This window comes from Phaenicophaeus curvirostris, chromosome Z, assembly GCF_032191515.1.
Source record: "Phaenicophaeus curvirostris isolate KB17595 chromosome Z, BPBGC_Pcur_1.0, whole genome shotgun sequence".
Classification (NCBI taxonomy): domain Eukaryota; kingdom Metazoa; phylum Chordata; class Aves; order Cuculiformes; family Cuculidae; genus Phaenicophaeus; species Phaenicophaeus curvirostris.
The window spans coordinates 53,914,236-53,934,326 of NC_091431.1; the positions used below are offsets into that span (position 1 = coordinate 53,914,236).

Here is a 20,091-nt window from a genome sequence, read left to right on the forward strand (position 1 = left end):
TAGACCTAGTCTTGGAGAAGAGTACTAGAGCAGTCAGAAGCCAAGGAGCAAGCTAAGACCAAGCCTGAAGCAATTTACAGTCTTGGTTAGATAGCGGTGTCCTGCCTTTCCCGCTGGACTTTTATGTTTGTCTCTGCTGTGCTAATGTGTCTCACCTGAGCACTATACATGCTTTAACTTTTCAAACAGGATGTCTGTTCTAGGGCCTATCTAAGTTTTGCAGAATAGGTAGGGCATGGTAAATGGAATGACAAAAAGGAGCAGGAGAGTTTCGATGTGGTGCCAGAACTCTGCATTCCATTCCTGCTTCCCTTGTGTGATTCTCATGTTATACTGAGTAACTGAAAGTATGTATTACAGTCTTACTTGGTGATTATCAGTTCGTCATTATATGGGTACTTCTGCATGAAATTTGTGTAAAGCAATGCATTCTGAAAATTCAGCCAGGTACCTGTAATCAATTGACTCTTTCCACATTAGACATTATACCTCCTCTCCCCCTATATTCTTCATAAAGTGGTCTAGAATATAAAGTCTGTGAAACAAAACGTGTGTTTAGATTGTCTCCAAAGTGCAGATGGAAGTTAGTCTTTCTTTCATGATAGATTGTAGACATGGGATTTAGTAGTATCATTCATGTTACTGGAGAAAAGAACAAAATGTTTCATAGTTTCTCTACCAGTGACTATTGTGTTCTGTACTGTGAACTAGGCAGAAATGAAAGTCTGAGATTTATTTTGATATTTTCTTAAGTTTTTCAGAAAATAAGTTCTTCAGATTTACAAGGTAGTTAAAAAGGCTTACCTTTTACAGACATCTTTCTTCCTGGATTCATGTGCTCATGTAGGATGAGAATACAATTTCATTCATTTTTAATATCTTTTAGGCTTGGAAAGCCAGAATTGCAGGGTTTTTTGGTGTTTGTTTGTTTTACACTAGAATCAGCATTTTCTAAATTGAAAAATATATTTAAAATATAAATTTATAGTATCTGAGATAGTTCTGCCTCTCTGGGATCACAAGTGAAATGGAGCTACATGTATTCTCCATATTGTTTCCCTTTTTTCCTTGAAAGTTCACTGGTGACTGTTCTACACTGAGTGAAGATTTTCAGAAGGCAAGTTTGTTACTATCTTATATAGGTCTTTATAACTGGCAGCTGACTTGGACAAGAGTACAGGAAAACAGTGCCAGAGAATACCAGAATGTGCAGTGCAAGTTTGTCTGTATAGGGAAGAGTGGGAGAGGAAGGAGCACAGGGGATTCAAAAGGGGTAGGTGGATAAACAGTTTGCTGCAAGTGAGAAGTAATTAATGACAACAAGAGAAGATTTTTTTTTAAGGACCTGCTTATTATTTAATGAGAAAGTCTGAAAAAGAGAAAACCAGAATATGTAGAAATAGGAAATATAATGGTAAATGAGGGCTGGAAAAGAAGAAAAAAAGGGGTAAAATAGGAGAGGGTGACATATATCACTTAAAGATCACAGTATTATAGTTTATTTACTCTCAAACCTGTCTTTCTTTATATGTTATAGCTTTCCAAGGGCAAGAGAATGACTTTGTCTAGATCATAAATATTTTAGTTAAGGAAATGAACTACTGGTGGTACGGTTTAAAAAAAATCAACAAATCAGAAATAAATCCTTCTTTGTGTTTTTACTTTTGTACACATCTTAGAATGAACTCCAATAACTGCATAACCACACCACTGTTTTTAAATTTCTTCTATGCTTAATAAATTCTAGCAGTAAATAGCAACAAATGACAGCATTTATTATCTGGAATTTACCAGCATTGTTTTTAAATTTCATTCATTCTGTTAGAGTTCATCTCCATATGAGTTGAATGTCTTAATGATTTTTTATTAAATAGTCAGTCAGTAATATGTAAGTAAATCGATTGCCATCCACTTTTTTCTGCTGCTCACCACTCTTAGAGAGAGGTGCCTACTATGTTTTTCTTTCATGCCGTCAGATGAGTTATGAAACTGTCCTTAGACAAATAAACCTACTTGTCCTCATCAAGAAAAATGGAAGTTTGGCTCTGTGATGAATATCTTGTGATCGGATGAGTGAGCTCAGAAAGTATGTCTGGGTAAACCAGCATGCACTAGTTTCAGTGATGCAGGATTCACTATGTATTGATACTAGTGTCTTTATAATTAACTGTTGCAATCTCAAACCACAAATTTTCGTGTTTTATTTTTTGTTGTTTGGGATTTTTTTTAAATAGATATAGCATTTACGTGGCTGCAGTTTTAAGAATAAAATGTGTTCTATGTAATTTAAATTTGGCTGCTGCAAGTTATGCAGACTATTTGTGAACTGAAATGTGCACAACATCTCATTTCTCTGGAGATTATGGTCATTAAACCACTGGAGTTTTGTTTTCTATTAGAATTGCATTGGCCAGTTATGAGGACATTTTATGTCTTTTATTATAAACTATAAATCTGTAGATTTGAAAGCAGAGTGTTTCTGTCTAACTGCTTGTAATTATTCCCTGAAGAGTTTAAATGAACTTGGGTAGCTGTGCTTTTTAGATTATTTTAAGAGAGACCACATACTCTGGGAAGAGTTGATAATTTAAAAATATTTTTTCATGGCCCAGAAGGCTAAACCAAGTTGTAGCTGTTGCCTAGGTAAAAACTGCACCTCTAGCTTTTTCCATTTCCTTTTTTGTTTTAAGGTTAGAATCTGAATTTAGTTTCTGAGATTTTATTTTAAATAACAGTAGACAACAATGATCTAAGTTGTACATACTGTTGTCAAGATGCCACAGAACACTTTCAAACTGGATTAAAGTGTCTCCTGGTGTGGACTGAAAATTCTGCACTGTTCTGAGTAAATAGTGAACATTGTCTTATGAGCAACATGCTGCCTGACTGGCATTCATTAGGTAATGGGTCCAACTTAAATTTTTTTTGAAAACTGAGTACAATGATGCTTTGAGTTCATAGTACTTCAAAATAATTTCCTACTACGTAACTCCTCCAAAATTAATTTACTGAGGCTGCCAATTTTTACCCAAGGCCTAGAAGGAAATATGTCTAATGTCAGTAGGAAATTCAGTGAAAAATTAACATTAATAGCTGTGCTGTGCCATAAATATATTTGCAAGAATGATATGCATCATTAAAATGCTTAATTCTAAAGTATGTATGAAGCATTATACTTAATCATTAGGAAACCAATATTCGACCTATTTTATGAGCCACCAAGAGAAGTAAGACAGCTTGTGATAGGAAAAAAAAAAAAGATTATTCATCAGTCAGAAATGAACTTAAATTCTATGTCAGCTAGGTGTGCAATGTTACTAGCGCTGCTATTTGACTAGGCCTTTTGAATACTATTTCTCGTCATGGTGATGTTATGTCGATAATTGCAAAAGAAATACTCCCACTCAGGTTGTCAGTTCTGATTTTAATTATTCTCATCTGTTGGCAGTGTTTGCTTAGATGTTAGAATTTAAAGTGAATCATCTTGCCACAGCTTCTCAAATATTTAATCCTTCCATTTACTTGTCAAGAACTGCAAGAAGAGATTGTAAAGGAGAGCCTAATCTGGTAAACATTTTCTCTTCTCTTTTGTACTGCAATTAATTTGTCTTTTCTGTACTAAAATAGTGCTGAAGGAGTAGAGAACTGAAGAAAATAATTTCTCCCTCTGTGTATATGTGTTTGGTGTGTATGTATGTATCTCAAAAAATATATAGCAACAACATTGAACTACTAACTGATTGAAAAATTTGAAGAAAAGTATAAAGGTCTAGAAATAAGTGACACATGTGGCAAAGTGTAACGTGATAGGTGATGCCTGACTAGCTAGATATATTTTAATATATAACTCATTATCTAGACCAAGGAAATGTAGCAGAGTCATTGATCCAGACTTTCTTAAGGCTTTTGCTGTCACCTGCAACTGAAAAAGAATTAGAAAATATCAGCAGACAAGTGTCATGCTTAAATAACTGGGCCAAAAGGCAGTGAACCTGGTGGACTTCTTAAAAGACCTTTTGCATGTCTGTATGTTAGCACGATCAACTAATAGCTGTGGAGGCATGTACTTCAGGCCCCTGAGGGTCCCTCATTTGCTAGCAGTGTGCCCAGGTGGCCAAGAAGGCCAATGGCATCTTGGCTTGTATCAGAAACGGTGTGACCAGCAGGTCCAGGGAGGTTATTCTCCCTCTGTACTCGGCACTGGTGAGACTGCTCCTCGAGTACTGTGTTCAGTTCTGGGCCCCTCACCACAAGAAGGATGTTGAGGCTCTGGAGCGAGTCCAGAGAAGAGCAACAAAGCTGGTGAAGGGGCTGGAGAACAGGCCTTATGAGGAACGGCTGAGAGAGCTGGGGTTGTTTGCCTGGAGAAGAGGAGGCTGAGGGGAGACCTCATTGCTCTCTACAGCTACCTGAAAGGAGGTTGTGGAGAGGAGGGAGCTGGCCTCTTCTCCCAAGTGACAGGGGACAGGACAAGAGGGAATGGCCTCAAGCTCCGCCAGGGGAGGTTTAGGCTGGACATTAGGAAAAAATTTTTCACCAAAAGGGTCATTGGGCACTGGCAGAGGCTGCCCAGGGAGGTGGTTGAGTCACCTTCCCTGGAGGTGTTTAAGGCATAAGGCACGTGTGGATGAGGTGCTGAGGGGCATGGTTTAGTGTTTGATAGGAATGGTTGGACTCGATGATCCGGTGGGTCTCTTCCAACCTGGTTATTCTATGATTCTAACTATTTGATTTGTTTCTTAATTCCAACTGGACCTAACTATCTAGCAAAACTATTTTTTCCAACATGTAAAGCACATAAATTGAAAATTAGCAAAAAAAAGAGAGATCTTTATACTGTTAAAAAACGGTATTTTATTTTTAGCTTGTTCCTGTAGATTTTTGTAACGTAGGATACACTTGAAGAGCAGTCTGGCAGCCTTCTGTGCTGCTTAGAGGTACCTGCTGTTGTCTAGCTTGGCCGTGTAGAAAGAAGAGCAAATGGAAGACACTGAATGATTTACCTGGCTCACCTATAAGACTTGTCTCATATTAATCGGTATCTTTTACGTATATAAAGCTTACTCTAAAATGATTGTGATGTTTATGGATAACCAGAGGTGTCAGACATGTGAAATTATTTACAACCTGACTTAAAATGCATACTTTGTGAAGGGTATATGTAACTGTAATCAAAAAGGAGGTATCTGAGCAGCAAAACTCGAGACTCAGAATTTAGGCACTGCAGTAGAGTGAAGACCTCCAGCATTAGGCATTTTTGATGTCAATATGGTTAGTGATTTTGAGGTGAGGAGGCAGGTGATTTTGAGTGCTGATACAAAGTTCCCACCTGCTAAAGATGCATCCTGTAGGAAATGGTATGTTGAGTGATGAATCTAATCCCTCTGCTGCTTGTCAGGAACATGAACTTTAGAGCTGCGAATACATGGAACATTTTCATGTGCATAGGATCCAGACTGCTGTTTTTTTATGAGAGTATTTGGATTAACAAGGCTCTGCTTTTACAAGAGGGATAATACCCATATTTTTGGTATCAATGCCATGACAGATACTTATTAAATAGCAATTCCTTATTACAGAGTAATAAGCTGGGAGAACATTTCCAGAACAGTACTCTTTAACCTTGTGACACAGAAAGTTGAGCAGTTTAAGAGGGTGTGGAAAGGGAATATTTTTTTTAGTATGCGTTCTGGGTGACAGTGCAGCCAAGGAGGCAAGATTTATGGGATCAGTGGGAGGAAGACAAAAAAAAGGATTTAATCTGTAACCAGAAAACAAGACATTCATCTAGCACAGGCAGGTATGGTTTTTCATCCTTGCTCTCAAGGTGGTTTAGACAGTTTACATCAGACTGTAATTGAGTAAAAACCCGAAACAGTAAGACTAGAAATCAGTCTTACCACCTTAGCTAAATTAACCACTAGTCGCAGAAGTTATGGTGTGCTCTTGGGAATTAGGGTGAGAAGGGATCATGCCTACTCCTGCATGTGTAGTCTCATGGGCTAGGGCATGCCTTCCTCAAGACTCATGAAAAAGGAGGTTACCATTTTCCCTATATTCTTTGCATATAACTTGAAGAGATTTCATGTACCTCTGTGTGTGTGCTGGAAGACTTCTGTCGTAGCCAAGCGGGATGCTTTGTGGGCCAAATTTCACATGTTTCAATGTTAGGCTTGATTCACTGTTTCAATTAAATAGCTGAATTCTGTATAAGTTAGACCTTAGGAATCAAAGTAGGAGGTTTGATTCTTGTCTGTAATTAATAACAAAAGAATCAATTGCAAGGTAAGTTGTTTAGTGTGTTAAAATAAGCAAAAGGATTACAAATACTTGGTGAAAGAAATCCCATGTTTTTGGTGGGATGTTTTGTGTCTGAAAAACATTTATATAATTAATTTTATTTCTGCATGTCTCCTATAAAAAGCCTGTCTTAAAATGGAGAGAGGACTGTAAAGTAAAGTTGGCAGATATTTGAAGACACTTTGTTTTAATTCCTGTTTAAGCATTTCATGTTTTGGAAAAGAGTTAAATAATTGCATCTCTCTTTAAGAAAGGTTCAGGGCTTCTTGCAACTTGTATCATATAAATAATCCCATTATTTCGTTATTGTGACTTCTTAAGTTCTGTAAGAGCTGCATATAAATTGCATATCCACAGTCTTTTTGTGCTAGCGAAGATCACACAGCTTGTTCCAGAAAAACAGAAGGAAGCTGCGTGTACTACATCTCTACAACAATTCTCTGAGCTGCAGTATTGTTGTATCAGTTGTTCTTCAATACCTTTTTTTAGATCCTGGTTTTTTTTTAAACATAAAATCTACTTAATATGCTAGCTTATAATGCTGCCTTGGCAGTGATATGTAATTTTATTTGGGGGATAGTAATCAATACTAAACCACCCTGAAGAGCTGGGAGTGACAGACAAAATGAGCATTCACAGAGACAAGATGCAACTTTCAGAATGAATAATACTTCTATTTTTTTAATGAAGGAAATATTTATAGGATGACATGTATAAAAATTCTGCACTGTTTCCCAGTGTTGCTGGTTTATTTTAAACCAGAGTGCATTAAAAATAAGTCTGTATTGGAGTGTGACCACATTCTATTTGGTCATGTTTTCTTTGGGAATTTACGTGGTTTTAACTAGGAGAGGAGTATAGACAGAAAATGGCTTTTGTGCAATATGCAAATAAAACCAATCTGTTAGTAACTGTATAAATATATTCCCTTTGTTTTAGAAAGCAACAGTGATTTAAAATCCTTTGCCAGTGGGGTGGCCTAAAATTGAAGGAAATTAAAGACTTGTTGTGGTCAGGGGGCATTCAGTCAGTTGGAATTCACACCCCTCCAGCATACAGCCAATTAAAGTGGGATGGTAGGATTAATAATCGATAGATGAAATAAGCTTTTACTCAGCAAGAAGAAGAGCAAGAATGATTAATTAATAGTGTTTCATGTCATCCCAAGGTGTGCAGAAACAAGAGGTGGTGTGTAAAAGGCTGGATGACAACTCCATTGTACAAAACAATTACTGTGATCCTGACAGTAAGCCTCCAGATAACCAAAGAGCCTGCAACACTGAGCCTTGCCCACCTGAGTAAGTTATTAATCACCAAGATGGACATGTGTTTTGCATAGATAGCGAAGTCTTTGTAATCTATAATAAATCCTACTGACCAAATACGTATAAAATTCAGATCTAGTATTGCAGTCCTGTCTTGTCAGACAGGTTATTTGGTTTTGGTTTTTGGTTATGGTTTCATGTTCATCTAAAATCAGTTGTGGAAAACATGTGCTTTGACCTAGAGGAGGCCTGATCTGACTGAGGAATACTGATGTTTAAACTACATAAAGCAGCTCAGACATTGTAAGTAAAAAGATACCTGGAAAGCCATTTCTTAGGCTGCAAGCGTCGGATGTGGTGAATAGTGCTCAGAGTAGAACTGCGGACCATTCTTAAGGCAACAATGACAAAAGAATCTTGAGATGAAACTAATTTCTTTGCCGTAGAAATTTGTATTACTGCTAAGTGTTTACCATGTTTTAAAGTGTATTATATTAAAGTCTGTGTTGAAGTGTTAACATGAGAAATAGCAAACATAGAATCTGTGTAGTAGACCAAACCATTTACTGGTAATAGTTTTCTCAAACAATTTGCTTTCCAGGATACTCATTGTTCTACAGTAATGTTGTGTGCCTTTAAGATTAGGTGCTGAGTTAGTTATGTTTATTTAGTTTTATTTTTAAAGATAGCTGTATGCTATATATTGAAAAGATGATTAAAGAGATGGGACTTAATTTGTTAAAAAATGATGTTTGGCAAGGACTTAATCTTACTAATTACTCTTACTAATTATAATTTGCACCAGAAAATAATTTAATCCTAGGCACAACAGCTCTTTCTTAGGTTTTGAGACAAATTCAAATTGTGGAAAAAATGGAAGAGATACAACAGTTCATTGATTTACAGGTTTAATTTTGTTGATAATCTGTAGTTATATTCTATTTGGGCATGGAAATCATTAATGCTGATTAAATGTAGATATTGCATAATAAAAAAATACCATGGTCTTTGAAAAATATCTCTTAGAAATGGTAAAATTGTGGCATGAAGGTCAGCAGGAATAATGAAATGAATGTAATGCACTAAAATCCTAACTAGTCTTCATTAAGCTGATTTCAACCTAGAGTATCGGCTGCTTCCCTGGTGATGACTGGTTGCAGGATGGCAAAACAGTGTTTTCTGCACTTACTCTCTTTGTGTCATGTGCATAATTACTTGACATAAACAGAAGTGAAGCCATTACACTGCTCTCGCCTTGAGTGTGTTTGAATGTGAATGTGCTGTCTCACAATCAGGTCTAAATCATTGCCCCTACAATCTATGTGTAAATATGTTTATCCTACAAGAATATGCACTTAGATTCTGTTTGGATAAGTTTGTTGAGTATGGCTCTAAGGGCACTAACTAAACCCTGCACCACGTACTGGGAGCAGAACTTGGGAAGTGGTGATCTTTACTAGTTCCTTTTTACTGAACATATCTCTATCCCTTACTTTGTGGGGCTTACCTGTTAACAAATTGACACTTTAAGGAGTTGTAGTAACATACTACTACTTTGTAATTTTTATTTTTTACACTAACATTATTTAAAAAACAGAAACAAGGAGAAAAAAAATCCCAACCCACAAAGCAGGACACCTCTAGATCCTCCATCCAGTGCAGGAGGGACATTGATGGATATGGTGAAACTCAAGTCATCAAGATTCATAAATTGGGTAGTGTGTGTTAATTGGCATCTGCTTGAATGTGTCAAAGCAGTTCAGCCAACATCTGCCTCCACTCTGATGTTCCCCACAGGGTGAATACAAAATGCCAGACTAATAAGGCAGGGTTCTTGATTCTTGGTCCTGTAAGTAGTCTAGAAGTAGGCTGTTCAAATAACTGATAGTTACCCAAACAAGTTTGACCATTTTGGCTGGAAGATTTATCACCCAGAAAATCTTAATCTTTATAGATAGTGGAGAAATATTTCCTTTTCTAATTAACACAATCCCACTTCCCTTGTGGTGTACACCAAAAGTTTCAAAAACTGCACTTTTTCTAACTGAATGCCAGTTAATCTTGCACTTGATGTCCCTGAGCATCAGTGTTTATTTACAATGTAGAAGTGATACAGGTAGTTCCAGGAGTTATTAATGTGATTTCTTGTCATACAGCATGAATGTAGGAAGTACCTGAGAATGCACTTGAGCAAATCATAGTAGCAACTAAAAATTAGCACTTCATCCTTCTGTGAATAAGTGGATTGTTAATAATTATTTAAGTTTAGTAATTTAAACTATTGGGATTCTGGATTTGTACAATTTTCTACTCTGTTTCTGAAGTATATTAACTTAGCCTCCTAATTTTTTCTGTCCAGATGGTGTATAGGAGATTGGTCAGAATGCAGTAAGACCTGCGATGGAGGTATGCGTTCACGAACAGTTCTCTGTATCAGAAAGATTGGACCTTCTGAGGAGGAGACGCTGGACAATACCAACTGTTTAACACACCGGCCTGTCGAAAAAGAGCCCTGTAACAATCAGTCCTGTCCTCCACAGTGGGTTGCTTTGGACTGGTCAGAAGTAAGGAGGTTTTGCTCTGTTAGTCCCTTGGTAATAGTGGAGACTAGAGCTCTGACCACTGAATATTAGTACATTTTCTGTCACTGCTTGCTAAATAAAATAATGAGAAATTCAAAACTTCACAGATACAGTATTGAAGCAGTTTTTTCTTTCATTTCATGTTCTCAGTTCTGTTGTTTTGTGAAATGATTATGACCTGTGTTTATTAATCATAATAGAAAAATACTAAAATACAAAACAGAATAGAAAAGTAATTAAAAAGTCCAGTGAAACAAAAGAACAAAAAAATAGCCATTTAGTATGAGATCATTTTCTTATAGAAAACAGCAATTTCCACTGCCATTGTTCTTTGAACAGGCAAATATCTGGATAGTAGAGTTGATGGTTTTACAAAAGCAGAAACCAGAATAAACTTCTCTCTTTTTTTTTTTTTTTTTTTCCCTGAAATATCTGTGCTGATGTTAAGTGTCACCCTTCTTAGCAGCAAGCCCTAAGAGGCAGACCTAAAAGGCGTTATTCTCTTTATTAAAGAGAAAGCATCTTTTGTTCAGTGTGGTAATACCTATTATAGTATAAGTGAAGCTTATACTGTACCTTATACTGATTCAAGCATTAACATGAACCAGTGTAGCTGAAGGGAAAAGCAGATACATTTGAATGGGGCTGCATCACATGCAAATCAGGATTCAAAAGTGTCTGTGTACTTTTTCAGATTCTTGCTACCTAGGACTCCCATCTCACCCCACTTTTTATCTCAAAATAGCCTTTGGGAGTACTTACAGGTTAGGGTTTCCTGAGTTTCCATGTCCGTGTCCTTGATGTCAAATGCAGCCATGTCATATAATTGCTTTCATAAATTGATTAAACTGTGTTATAAAATGAGTTAATTTGGGGTTTTGTCCCACTGCTTCTTGAAAAACTATTCCCGAACTTCAGTCTTTGACTGTCTTTTGTTTCCTCCACTGAAAATACTTGTAACCTACAGTGTCTCAGTAGACCCTAAATAAGCTTCTTCAGTTCCACAGCTATCACGTATTGATTACACGAAGTCATCTTAGAATCTGTTAACATATCCAGGTCTTTATCTGCCTTTTTTTGTTTCTTGTATTGTTTTTAAATGCATGCTCCTACATGTCATACTGCCAATCTTCAGTTAAATTCAGTTATTAATGTCTTCATGGCTGTCCAGCTCTTTCTGTAGAGCATATCTCCAGCATCAAAGTCAGTTACCTGCCTCCCTATCTGCTAGTTTCAGTAATTTCAGAAACACTGAACAACTTAAAATACTTTGTATGAACATCATGAAGTAGCCTACAAAGAAATATGATTCAGATCAGTCCTATGACTGATCTTAGAAAGTCTTTGCAGGTAGCATCTCTCAATCTCTAAATTTTATCCAGTTTTCATCCCCCTTTCAAATACTTCACTGAAGCCCAAGTAGATTAGAACTGCTCTGCTTCCTGTGTCTAAAAAAATTGTAACTATTAGAATAAACTAGAATGATCTACCAATGATACACCCATGACTCATTGTATGTCATTTTTCTGTCCTTACTTGCCTTTAAACAGTCTTTCATTCAAAGTAAATGATAAATACTGGACACTAAAGAAGGCTGATGTGCCTGTAATTAGGCAGATCTCTCATACATACAGATACTTTTAGCTCCAGAAGGAAGTTCTATAAGTAGTCAACTTTGTATTCTGAAACCTGTAGAAAAGCTATTTCTTTCGGAAACTTCTCTGTGTAGAAGTGGCACAGTGAATCTTCAAGTGTGTGTTGTTCTACATGCAGAACAATTCTTTTTTATCCCCCATTAGCCAGCATTTCACACAAGAAGTAGCACATCAGAATCAAGGCACAAAAGGTATTGAATGATGCTTGTCTCTACCTGAGAAGCTACAGCGTATTCCAGCCTTTTGAGAATGAATCTGACTTAGAGTAGAAAGGAAAGGAGTTAGAAAGAGTAGGAGTTAGAAAGAATGGATGAGTGGGAGGGGATTTTCAGTTGAAGACTCTTATCATACTGCATCTGTGGCATTGATAGTTTGTAAGCTCTTTGCATTCATTACCACAGCACTTTATTTCCAGTTGGAATATCTTGGCATCATCTTAGTACTAACAAATAATAGTATCCATATGACAAATTACAGAGCAATAGATACGTGTTGTCTATATACTGTTGGCCTTTTGCTACCTCCTTGAGACATTGCTCACTATTATATCATTCTTAGAGCTATCAACATTGCCACCCTTAGGAGAAGCTTGAAGCTTTTAAGGTCTTCATATCCAGGCTTTCATAAAAACAGAGTGTTACAATTTTGAACAAAATTCAGGATCCTGAAGCAATACCAACTTCTTTCTGCTATGAAGTTTGCCTGGTGTAGCTGGGTAAACTGTCTTGTCTGATGATAACATTTTAATATAATGAGAAAAATAGCTTTTTTTTTTCTATTCAGAATTTCTAGATATATGATGTATTAAAATTCCTACAGTAATATAAACATAACATATATATATCTTTATATGATTTTGTGACAAGCATGAAAATGAAAACAGGTGAACTCAAAAGTGAAGAGTTGAATATTGAAAAGAGACTGAGTGCAAGTGATTTTTAAGCACTCAGCTAGGAAGGAGAACTTGCTTCTAGTTCCTGCTTAAAAGTAATGAATTTTTATGAAATATTTGTGGGAGAAAACATGTGCAACATTCCATGGAATTTGGACCAGAACTGAGGAGTTATGGTCATGATACTGAAGACGTCACAAATTCATTGTCATTCTTTTCTGGTCTCTGTTTAGCATTAATATTCCTTTTGCAGTTCAGCCAGTTTTTCTTTTTACTTCCTTCTAGTAGGCAAGTATTTAAGGTACACAAGATTTGGGGTTAAAGCCCCTTCTGTATGAGGACAATTGAACCTGTATCAGAATTCTGAACACTGAACTACTGCAGAAAAAGGGACAGTACCTTGGTAGGAAAGGATGGAATAGCATAGGAAAGGTTACATTTTAAGGAAAGCAGTTGGATACCTGAAGAAAGAAAGAGGAGGGAAAGCAGAGGTCATCAGACCTGCTTCCTTTCATATTGCTGTTTTGTTATCTACTTACTGTTAGAACAAACAGAAGAGTGATAAAAGGAGGAAAAACAAGAACTGTGTGAAAAAAGAATTAAAATTTAAGTAGGAAGGTAGAGAAAAGCATGCATTATAGGGTAGGGTACAGTATTCCTGTCTGAATTATCCACTTTCTATGGAGACTAGAAAAATGGTTTTCATCCCATTTGTTGATCTAGGGAATATGTGTTTATTGTATCTCAGTAGTCTACAAGTTAGGTGGAGAAAGACTGTACTAAGGCCATACTAATACCAGAAAGTTATACTTTTAATTTCTGAAATGCACACTCAGGTTTATTTCATAAAAGTACTACATGTGGCAGACTTTTCTACTTTGTAGCAAAGTGTTTTTCTTAAACCTAACCTAAAGACTCATTTGTATGAAAGTAAACAGTAGCACCATAGCCTAAATATAAATAGCAAAGGAGATCTAGTTGTAGCAAATTAAAACTGATAAAAACTTGAACTTGATAAAACAATCTTCCACCAGGTTGTTTCTTTTTCTAAACATTTTAAAATTACCATTATCATTTTGGGGAAATTGTGATTATAGTTTAATTTTAAGACCATAAATATTTTCCTGTTTTTCTAATAATATTTCTGACACTTCTGTTGACTTTACTGAGATTTTCGTTGTTTATCTATATCAATATCTTTTCAGTGCACACCAAAGTGTGGCCCGGGATTCAAACACCGTATTGTTTTGTGCAAAAGCAGCGATCTTTTAAAAACTTTTCCAGCCTCGCAATGTCAAGAGGAAAGCAAGCCACCAGTCCGCATCCGCTGTAGTTTAGGCCGATGTCCTCCTCCTCGCTGGGTTACTGGAGACTGGGGACAGGTAAGATAGTTCACATAAGTATTTATTGCTGTTATTTCCCTACACAGGAGCACCTTCCAAGGATAAGATGTTGCTGGAAATGGAAAAGTGATGGTTCCCATGACTGAAACAAAAATTTCTCCCCTGTTTGTCTCAGATGAATTGTGATTCTGAATGATCTCTGTCTGCTGAACTATAAAGGATTTGCTGACAGCAATCTAGTTTCTAATGGATGAGTTTCTGTATTAAATTTCTAAAACATTAATTAGTTTTTAATTTTTGAGTGGGGATTTTGGGATACAGCAATTTTGCAATGCTTAGTGTTTTAAAATCGCATTTAACTTCCTTGAAAAACATGATGGAAATACGAAGCCAATTCCTGTTTTAGTAAGAGATATATATCTATATTTATGTCTATGTACCTGCCAAAAAACCTTGAGATCTAGATAATTTTACATTAAAAAATGCTGAATTACCAGACAGGTGGGTAAGTTGTTAGAGGACAGGCTAAATAGTGCTGCTGTTTTGCAATGTTTCTAAATATGATATACTGAATTTCCTTCTTTCCTTATGTTTTCGCATCTCAGTTGTGATCAGCCTGTGATCGCATCTCAGCCTGTTTTTAAAGTCATAAATGCATGTTTCAGTTTCCAAGTTTGCTGAGTAATTTGTCACTAATGAAAACAAAACACTTTTAACTAACCACAGGACAATCACTTATGGCATTAAAGTCTAATCAACTTTTCTTTTATGGTAGTTGTCCTGATGTACGTTTATCTTAAATTGATTTTGTACTAAACCCACTGTTTAGCTGTAGACATTAAAAATCAAAAGCGTTTTTGTTTGAATGATAGGTTTCTTTTTCCTTAAAAAAATTCTGCTAGCAGGTTCTTGTTCTCTTTGATTTTTCTTTGTTCTAAAGAGATTATTTCTCTCTTGAAAATATGCACATAAACTCAGAGATTATATGTGATATGGTGTAAATTATATTCTTACACATCAGAGCTGAACTGTTCAGGGAGTTAACATCGCATTGTGTTTTATTTCCTTTGAAAGACAAGTGCTCACATATAATGTGAAAAAAAGAAAAAAATCTAACCTATTTTATGAAACTTATTTCCTGTATTAACAAAATGTTTTCAGATGCCTGTCATCTTTAAAATTTGTGCATGTGTGTTGTTCCTGATTGCTTTCTTGTTATTTTAGACTTAAAAATTAGATTCAAGTTGTTTTACCTTTTTATCTTCTTTATTTTCAGTGTTCTGCACAGTGTGGTCTTGGGCAACAGATGAGAACCGTACAGTGCCTCTCATACACTGGACAAGCATCCAGTGAGTGTTCAGAAACTCTTAGACCTCCATCAATGCAGCAGTGTGAGAGTAAATGTGACAGCACTCCCATTTCCAACACAGAAGGTAAGTGTGCCATCTTATTGTGATTCTGCAAAGAGTAAAGTGACACGGTCAGTATTAATTTATTAATAAAAGCATAATTATCAATAATATAAATTAAGGCGTTAATTTATTAGTAAAAATCTACGTGACACTATACCTCAGCCTATGAATTAATTTTTCTCTCTGTTGGTTCAAAGGAAATGTCCCTGATGGTGGGGGGAACATGATATGCTTCTCATCTGCAACCTTTCCCATGCTGTATCAGTGGTTAACATAAAAACATAGTGGCAAAAATAGTTAATTATATGTTCATGGAAAGTCTGGGACCACGTATCTAATGTTATGCAGTGCTACAAGCGTGTTGTATGTTTTGCCTTACTTGTCAGCTGCTTCTACTTAACTTTTGATTTCTTGAATTTATAATGCCTATTTGAAATAATTACCAAATTTGTATATGATACATTCTAATTTAATCAGACTATTAGCCAGCTTCATTGTAACATATTATTGGTAGAGGATGTGTTAGATAGTAATGTCAAAATAAGCTTATTAGTGTTTATGAGGGGCTCCGGATCTGAACTCATAAATTGTCCAAGCCAATGTATTAGGAAATGCTGTCTTCAAGTAGAATTGGAATGCTAGGCAATTACAAAAAAAAAAAAGGTTCCTCATTAATTGTAAAAATTTAGAATAGTTGCTCACCAGATAAGTACATTTCATTTTGTAAGAAAGGGGAAGATAAAAAATGTCTAAAAATGAAGACAGATAGCACAGCAATAATAATTCTTTTAAAACAGTTATTGTTTAAATTCTTTAAATTTTCATATTTCTTAGATTTTGAGTACTTGACCACAATGTCACTAATGCTGCTTCTTTTAACATAACTAATCTCTATGCAGTATATGATAGAGTACCTTTTACACAGGTTCTCCAGTTACATTGGAGTTTAATATCTTAGTTATATGGAATAGGTACTCTGATTTAAGTTTCAAAATAAAGGCAAATTTATGCTGTAATTTGCCCTGAATTGGTGTTTTCACTATTCATTTTTTCTTACCTGTTTAGTGTGTTGTCTCACTCATGTTTGACTTACAGTCATCTTGCAGTGAAGGAATGTTGTTCTGTCAGGCCTTGGAGCATCGTGATCTTCCTGGCCTCTATTCTTCATTTCTAGACATCAAATCAATAAAAAATACAATTATGGTGAAACTACTGCTGTAATTTGAGAAGGAATGTAGGAGGAAGCCTTAGGATGCAACCTTAAAAGAGCTTTTGGCCTTGTTTTGAGACAAATCCTTTTCTGAGAAATTAATCTAATTTAATTCTTCCCATCACTTACGGGTTTTACTTTTTCTCTGCATGCACCTCTTCTATCTTCCTGCACGTGCAGCAAAGCTTTTTGCCAAAATCTTATATTAATATCAGTCTGGAAGGAACTACACAAGTGCTTTTAACTAAAAATCTCCTATCAGGCATCTGTCACAGCATTCACTCGAGAGCAAAGGAAAAACAGCATCAGAAATGTCTGAGCTGTAGAACCTGAGTGTACCTCTGAGCTCTTTGATACAGCTCTGTCTTCAGCCATATAACAATAATAACGGGGCCTGGACCAAACTATTCCATTCCCTATTCCCACCATCTTTCTACCGAAAGGAAACTAAGCCAGAGGAGAACTATAATGTATTCCAACAGGGCTTTTGTAATGTACCCCAAAAGTCACTTCAGAGAAGACTGTGAGGGATGGAAAAGAAGGATTCCTTCCTCTGCATAGTTGAGGTCCCTTCCTCTGCATAGTTGAGGTCTTGTTCTGTCTTCTTGGGAAAGTTACCTGCCAATACGATAAGGGCTGCTGAGGCAGTGAGCACAGCATATAGAGAAAACACAAGCATGAGCAAAAAAGATCTCACGTGTCTATTGTAGGTGTAAAAATGGCTTTTCCTTCATAAAAGAAGTGGAACCAAGCCTGAAGTATAATCTGTCATCTAGTCGGTCACTGAACTCACACTGTTGGTGCCTTTATTCCTAACACTTGTCATTTTCTCCATCCCTGTTATCTGCAATTCACATTCTATTGCAAGAATTCTTACAAATGCAGAGGCATGATACCTAATAGTGTGAGTCATGTTAGATTTTGGATAACCTCTTGTGGATGGATAAAATAACTCCCGAGAAAGAAGGTATAAAAGTACTGTAAGAATAATGACTCATTTCCTAGCTCTCTAAAGCGATCATTTATCCCAATAAGTGATAATTCTTTAAAGACAAAGTGGGCACACTTCTGAACGTCTGGGAGAGAAGCCCTGCAAACATTTTCCTGCCATTTGAAAATATATTGTTTGCACTGGGCTGGATGAGAAATAGTAGTTACGAAGAGGGCAAGGTGGATGGGTAGAGAAGAAGCATGTTAAATGTGAATTTTTCTTTGTATTTCTTTTTTATTCCTGATTTTTTTTTTCTCTTTAATGCTTTTAATTATTAGAGTGCAAAGATGTGAACAAGGTGGCGTATTGCCCACTGGTTCTGAAGTTCAAGTTCTGCAGTCGAGCATACTTCAGACAAATGTGCTGCAAGACCTGCCAGGGACACTGACCCACAGAAAGCACAAGAATGTGCTTGTTATTATCATTGTGGAAGAGTGTCCGTCGAAGGAAGCCACACAGTGGAATGAGATTGACGTCCTTGCAAATGCATTACCCTGTGGAAAACGTAACCACTGGTCAGCCCCAGCTGACAGGATTTCAATATTATTTTAACTTCTGTGAAGTGGGATTTATTAATCCAAAGTGCTGGACACAGTATAAGGAGGGGATATCAAATTGGAAAGATCCATATAACACATATAGAATAGCTTACTGTGGAACGATTGTGTTCTTTTGACTAAATGCAATAGTCTGTTTACCTCCTTGGACCATTAAAGTAATTTTTATTATGGACTTAGCAATGACACTGAATCCATGTGTATTTAAAACTGTTTAAAATGTAGCTGTTACGACTTGGTCTACTATGGAAGTAAAGAAGATTCAAAAAAATGTCATAGCTTTAAAATGTTAACTATTTTATCTTATGACACAGCACCACAATTTAAATTATAAAATGAGCTTGGAAATGTTATTTAAGGAGCAGAAATTTAGAAAAATGTATTTTTCCTTCATTCCACCTAGTTCCTATTGGAGTAATCTGTATTTCCTAAACACTGCTGTGAGCCATATATAAAGCTATACTAAATAGAACATCCATGGGGGACTTAGTTTTAAGAGGTACAACAGTTATTGCAGTGGTGCATGAAATACAAGTGTGCTACGAAACAAAATGAAATCTGCGTTGCAGGTTTATCTTACCATTGTACAAGTGAAGTTGAGATTTTTTGTGAAAGGGGATATTTCGGTACCATGGAGGAGGCAGACTCTAGCAGTGGTGAAGACCATATTGCCAGTTCCTTCACTACTGCCAAAGAGGTTGCTTAGAACTTACACTTTGTTTACAACACCAGCCACAAAAAAAAAGAAATAACTTCATGGGCATCTAGATCTGTTTTACATGTTACTTTTGATTCTATGAAACTAATTAGTTATGTTGCAAAAGATAAGCCTACTGTGTAATACCAATGATCCTTTGCAAAGCTGAAAGTTAAAATGGATTCCAGATGTTGCCTTCTTTGATACTTAAGCAGAAGGGCATCTGTTTATGAGAAGGAATATGTGAATGTGCAGTTCAGGAGACCACATCTGAGTGGGCAAGGATTACAACCAAAGAATAAGTGACTCTTGGAGGTATCTAGGTTCTGTTCAAATGAAAAGTCAAAAGTGTGCTTGAGTTAAGCAGCCTATTGGACTATCAGGAGTAAGGCACGCTGGAATAGAGGTGGCAATAATGAAGTCTGGCCACCTTCACCTAAATGGCCAGGTACATATTTAAAGCTGGGACTGTATTTAAAGCAAGCAGCAGCTTTCAGCATGAGGCTGGAAAAAACTCATGACTCTGCATTAGTCCCCAGATGCTTCAACGATTCTGCTGCTGTACTCCATTTATTTCATGTTACCATATTTTTTAATATTCACCAAATACAAGTCCAAACTACTTAGGCAAGTCATGTTCAGTAATCTACCATAAGAAATGGTAATCATTGTGCTTCTCCTACTCATCACATATATGTATCAGACTCAACAAGGAGATAAGGAAAGTAGGTACTTGTTTATGTTAATATATTGTACTTGAACACTTCCATTTTGCAGCAGGTACTTGATGAATTTGCTTTTGTGTCCAGCTATGCCTCCTTTGTTGTAGTGCAATTAAAATTATGTGAACAGTAACGTTAAAATTCTAACACATATAGCACTTTTTTTTTAAAAAGTACTCATTTCAGTGAAAAATAAGTTCAGAATTGAAGTGTACCAGTGGGCTTTACCAACAACAAGCCAAATACATTACATGGTATTTACTGATATTAATTAATGTGAAATAATAGGTATTGTTAACAGGACTCATACTATGAAATCCTCCCAACATATTGACAATCTGTCCATGGGTTTTTGTGCAGTCCACGACTTCATGATCATCAAATTCCTGTCATCTGCTACCTCTTGCCAGTATTTCCATATGCCTAAGACCAGTGGAATCAATTTTCATTTGGCTTGTGTGTATT

At 36.2% G+C, this 20,091-nt stretch overlaps 1 protein-coding gene across 6 annotated transcripts in view; it reads left to right on the top strand.

Annotated features, from left to right (window-relative positions):
- ADAMTS6 (ADAM metallopeptidase with thrombospondin type 1 motif 6) overlaps positions 1–18,920 on the top strand; it is a 143,307-nt gene extending 124,387 nt beyond the window's left edge. For all 6 annotated transcript variants that reach the window (XM_069879852.1, XM_069879855.1, XM_069879856.1 and 3 more), the window contains 5 exons: positions 7,469–7,598; positions 9,925–10,129; positions 13,900–14,076; positions 15,314–15,470; positions 17,929–18,920. In XM_069879852.1, coding sequence (XP_069735953.1) covers positions 7,469–7,598; positions 9,925–10,129; positions 13,900–14,076; positions 15,314–15,470; positions 17,929–18,038 — 779 coding nt within the window. In that variant the 3' untranslated portion in view covers positions 18,039–18,920. The remainder of the gene's footprint in view (positions 1–7,468; positions 7,599–9,924; positions 10,130–13,899; positions 14,077–15,313; positions 15,471–17,928) is intronic.
- The last annotated feature ends 1,171 nt before the right edge of the window (positions 18,921–20,091 follow it).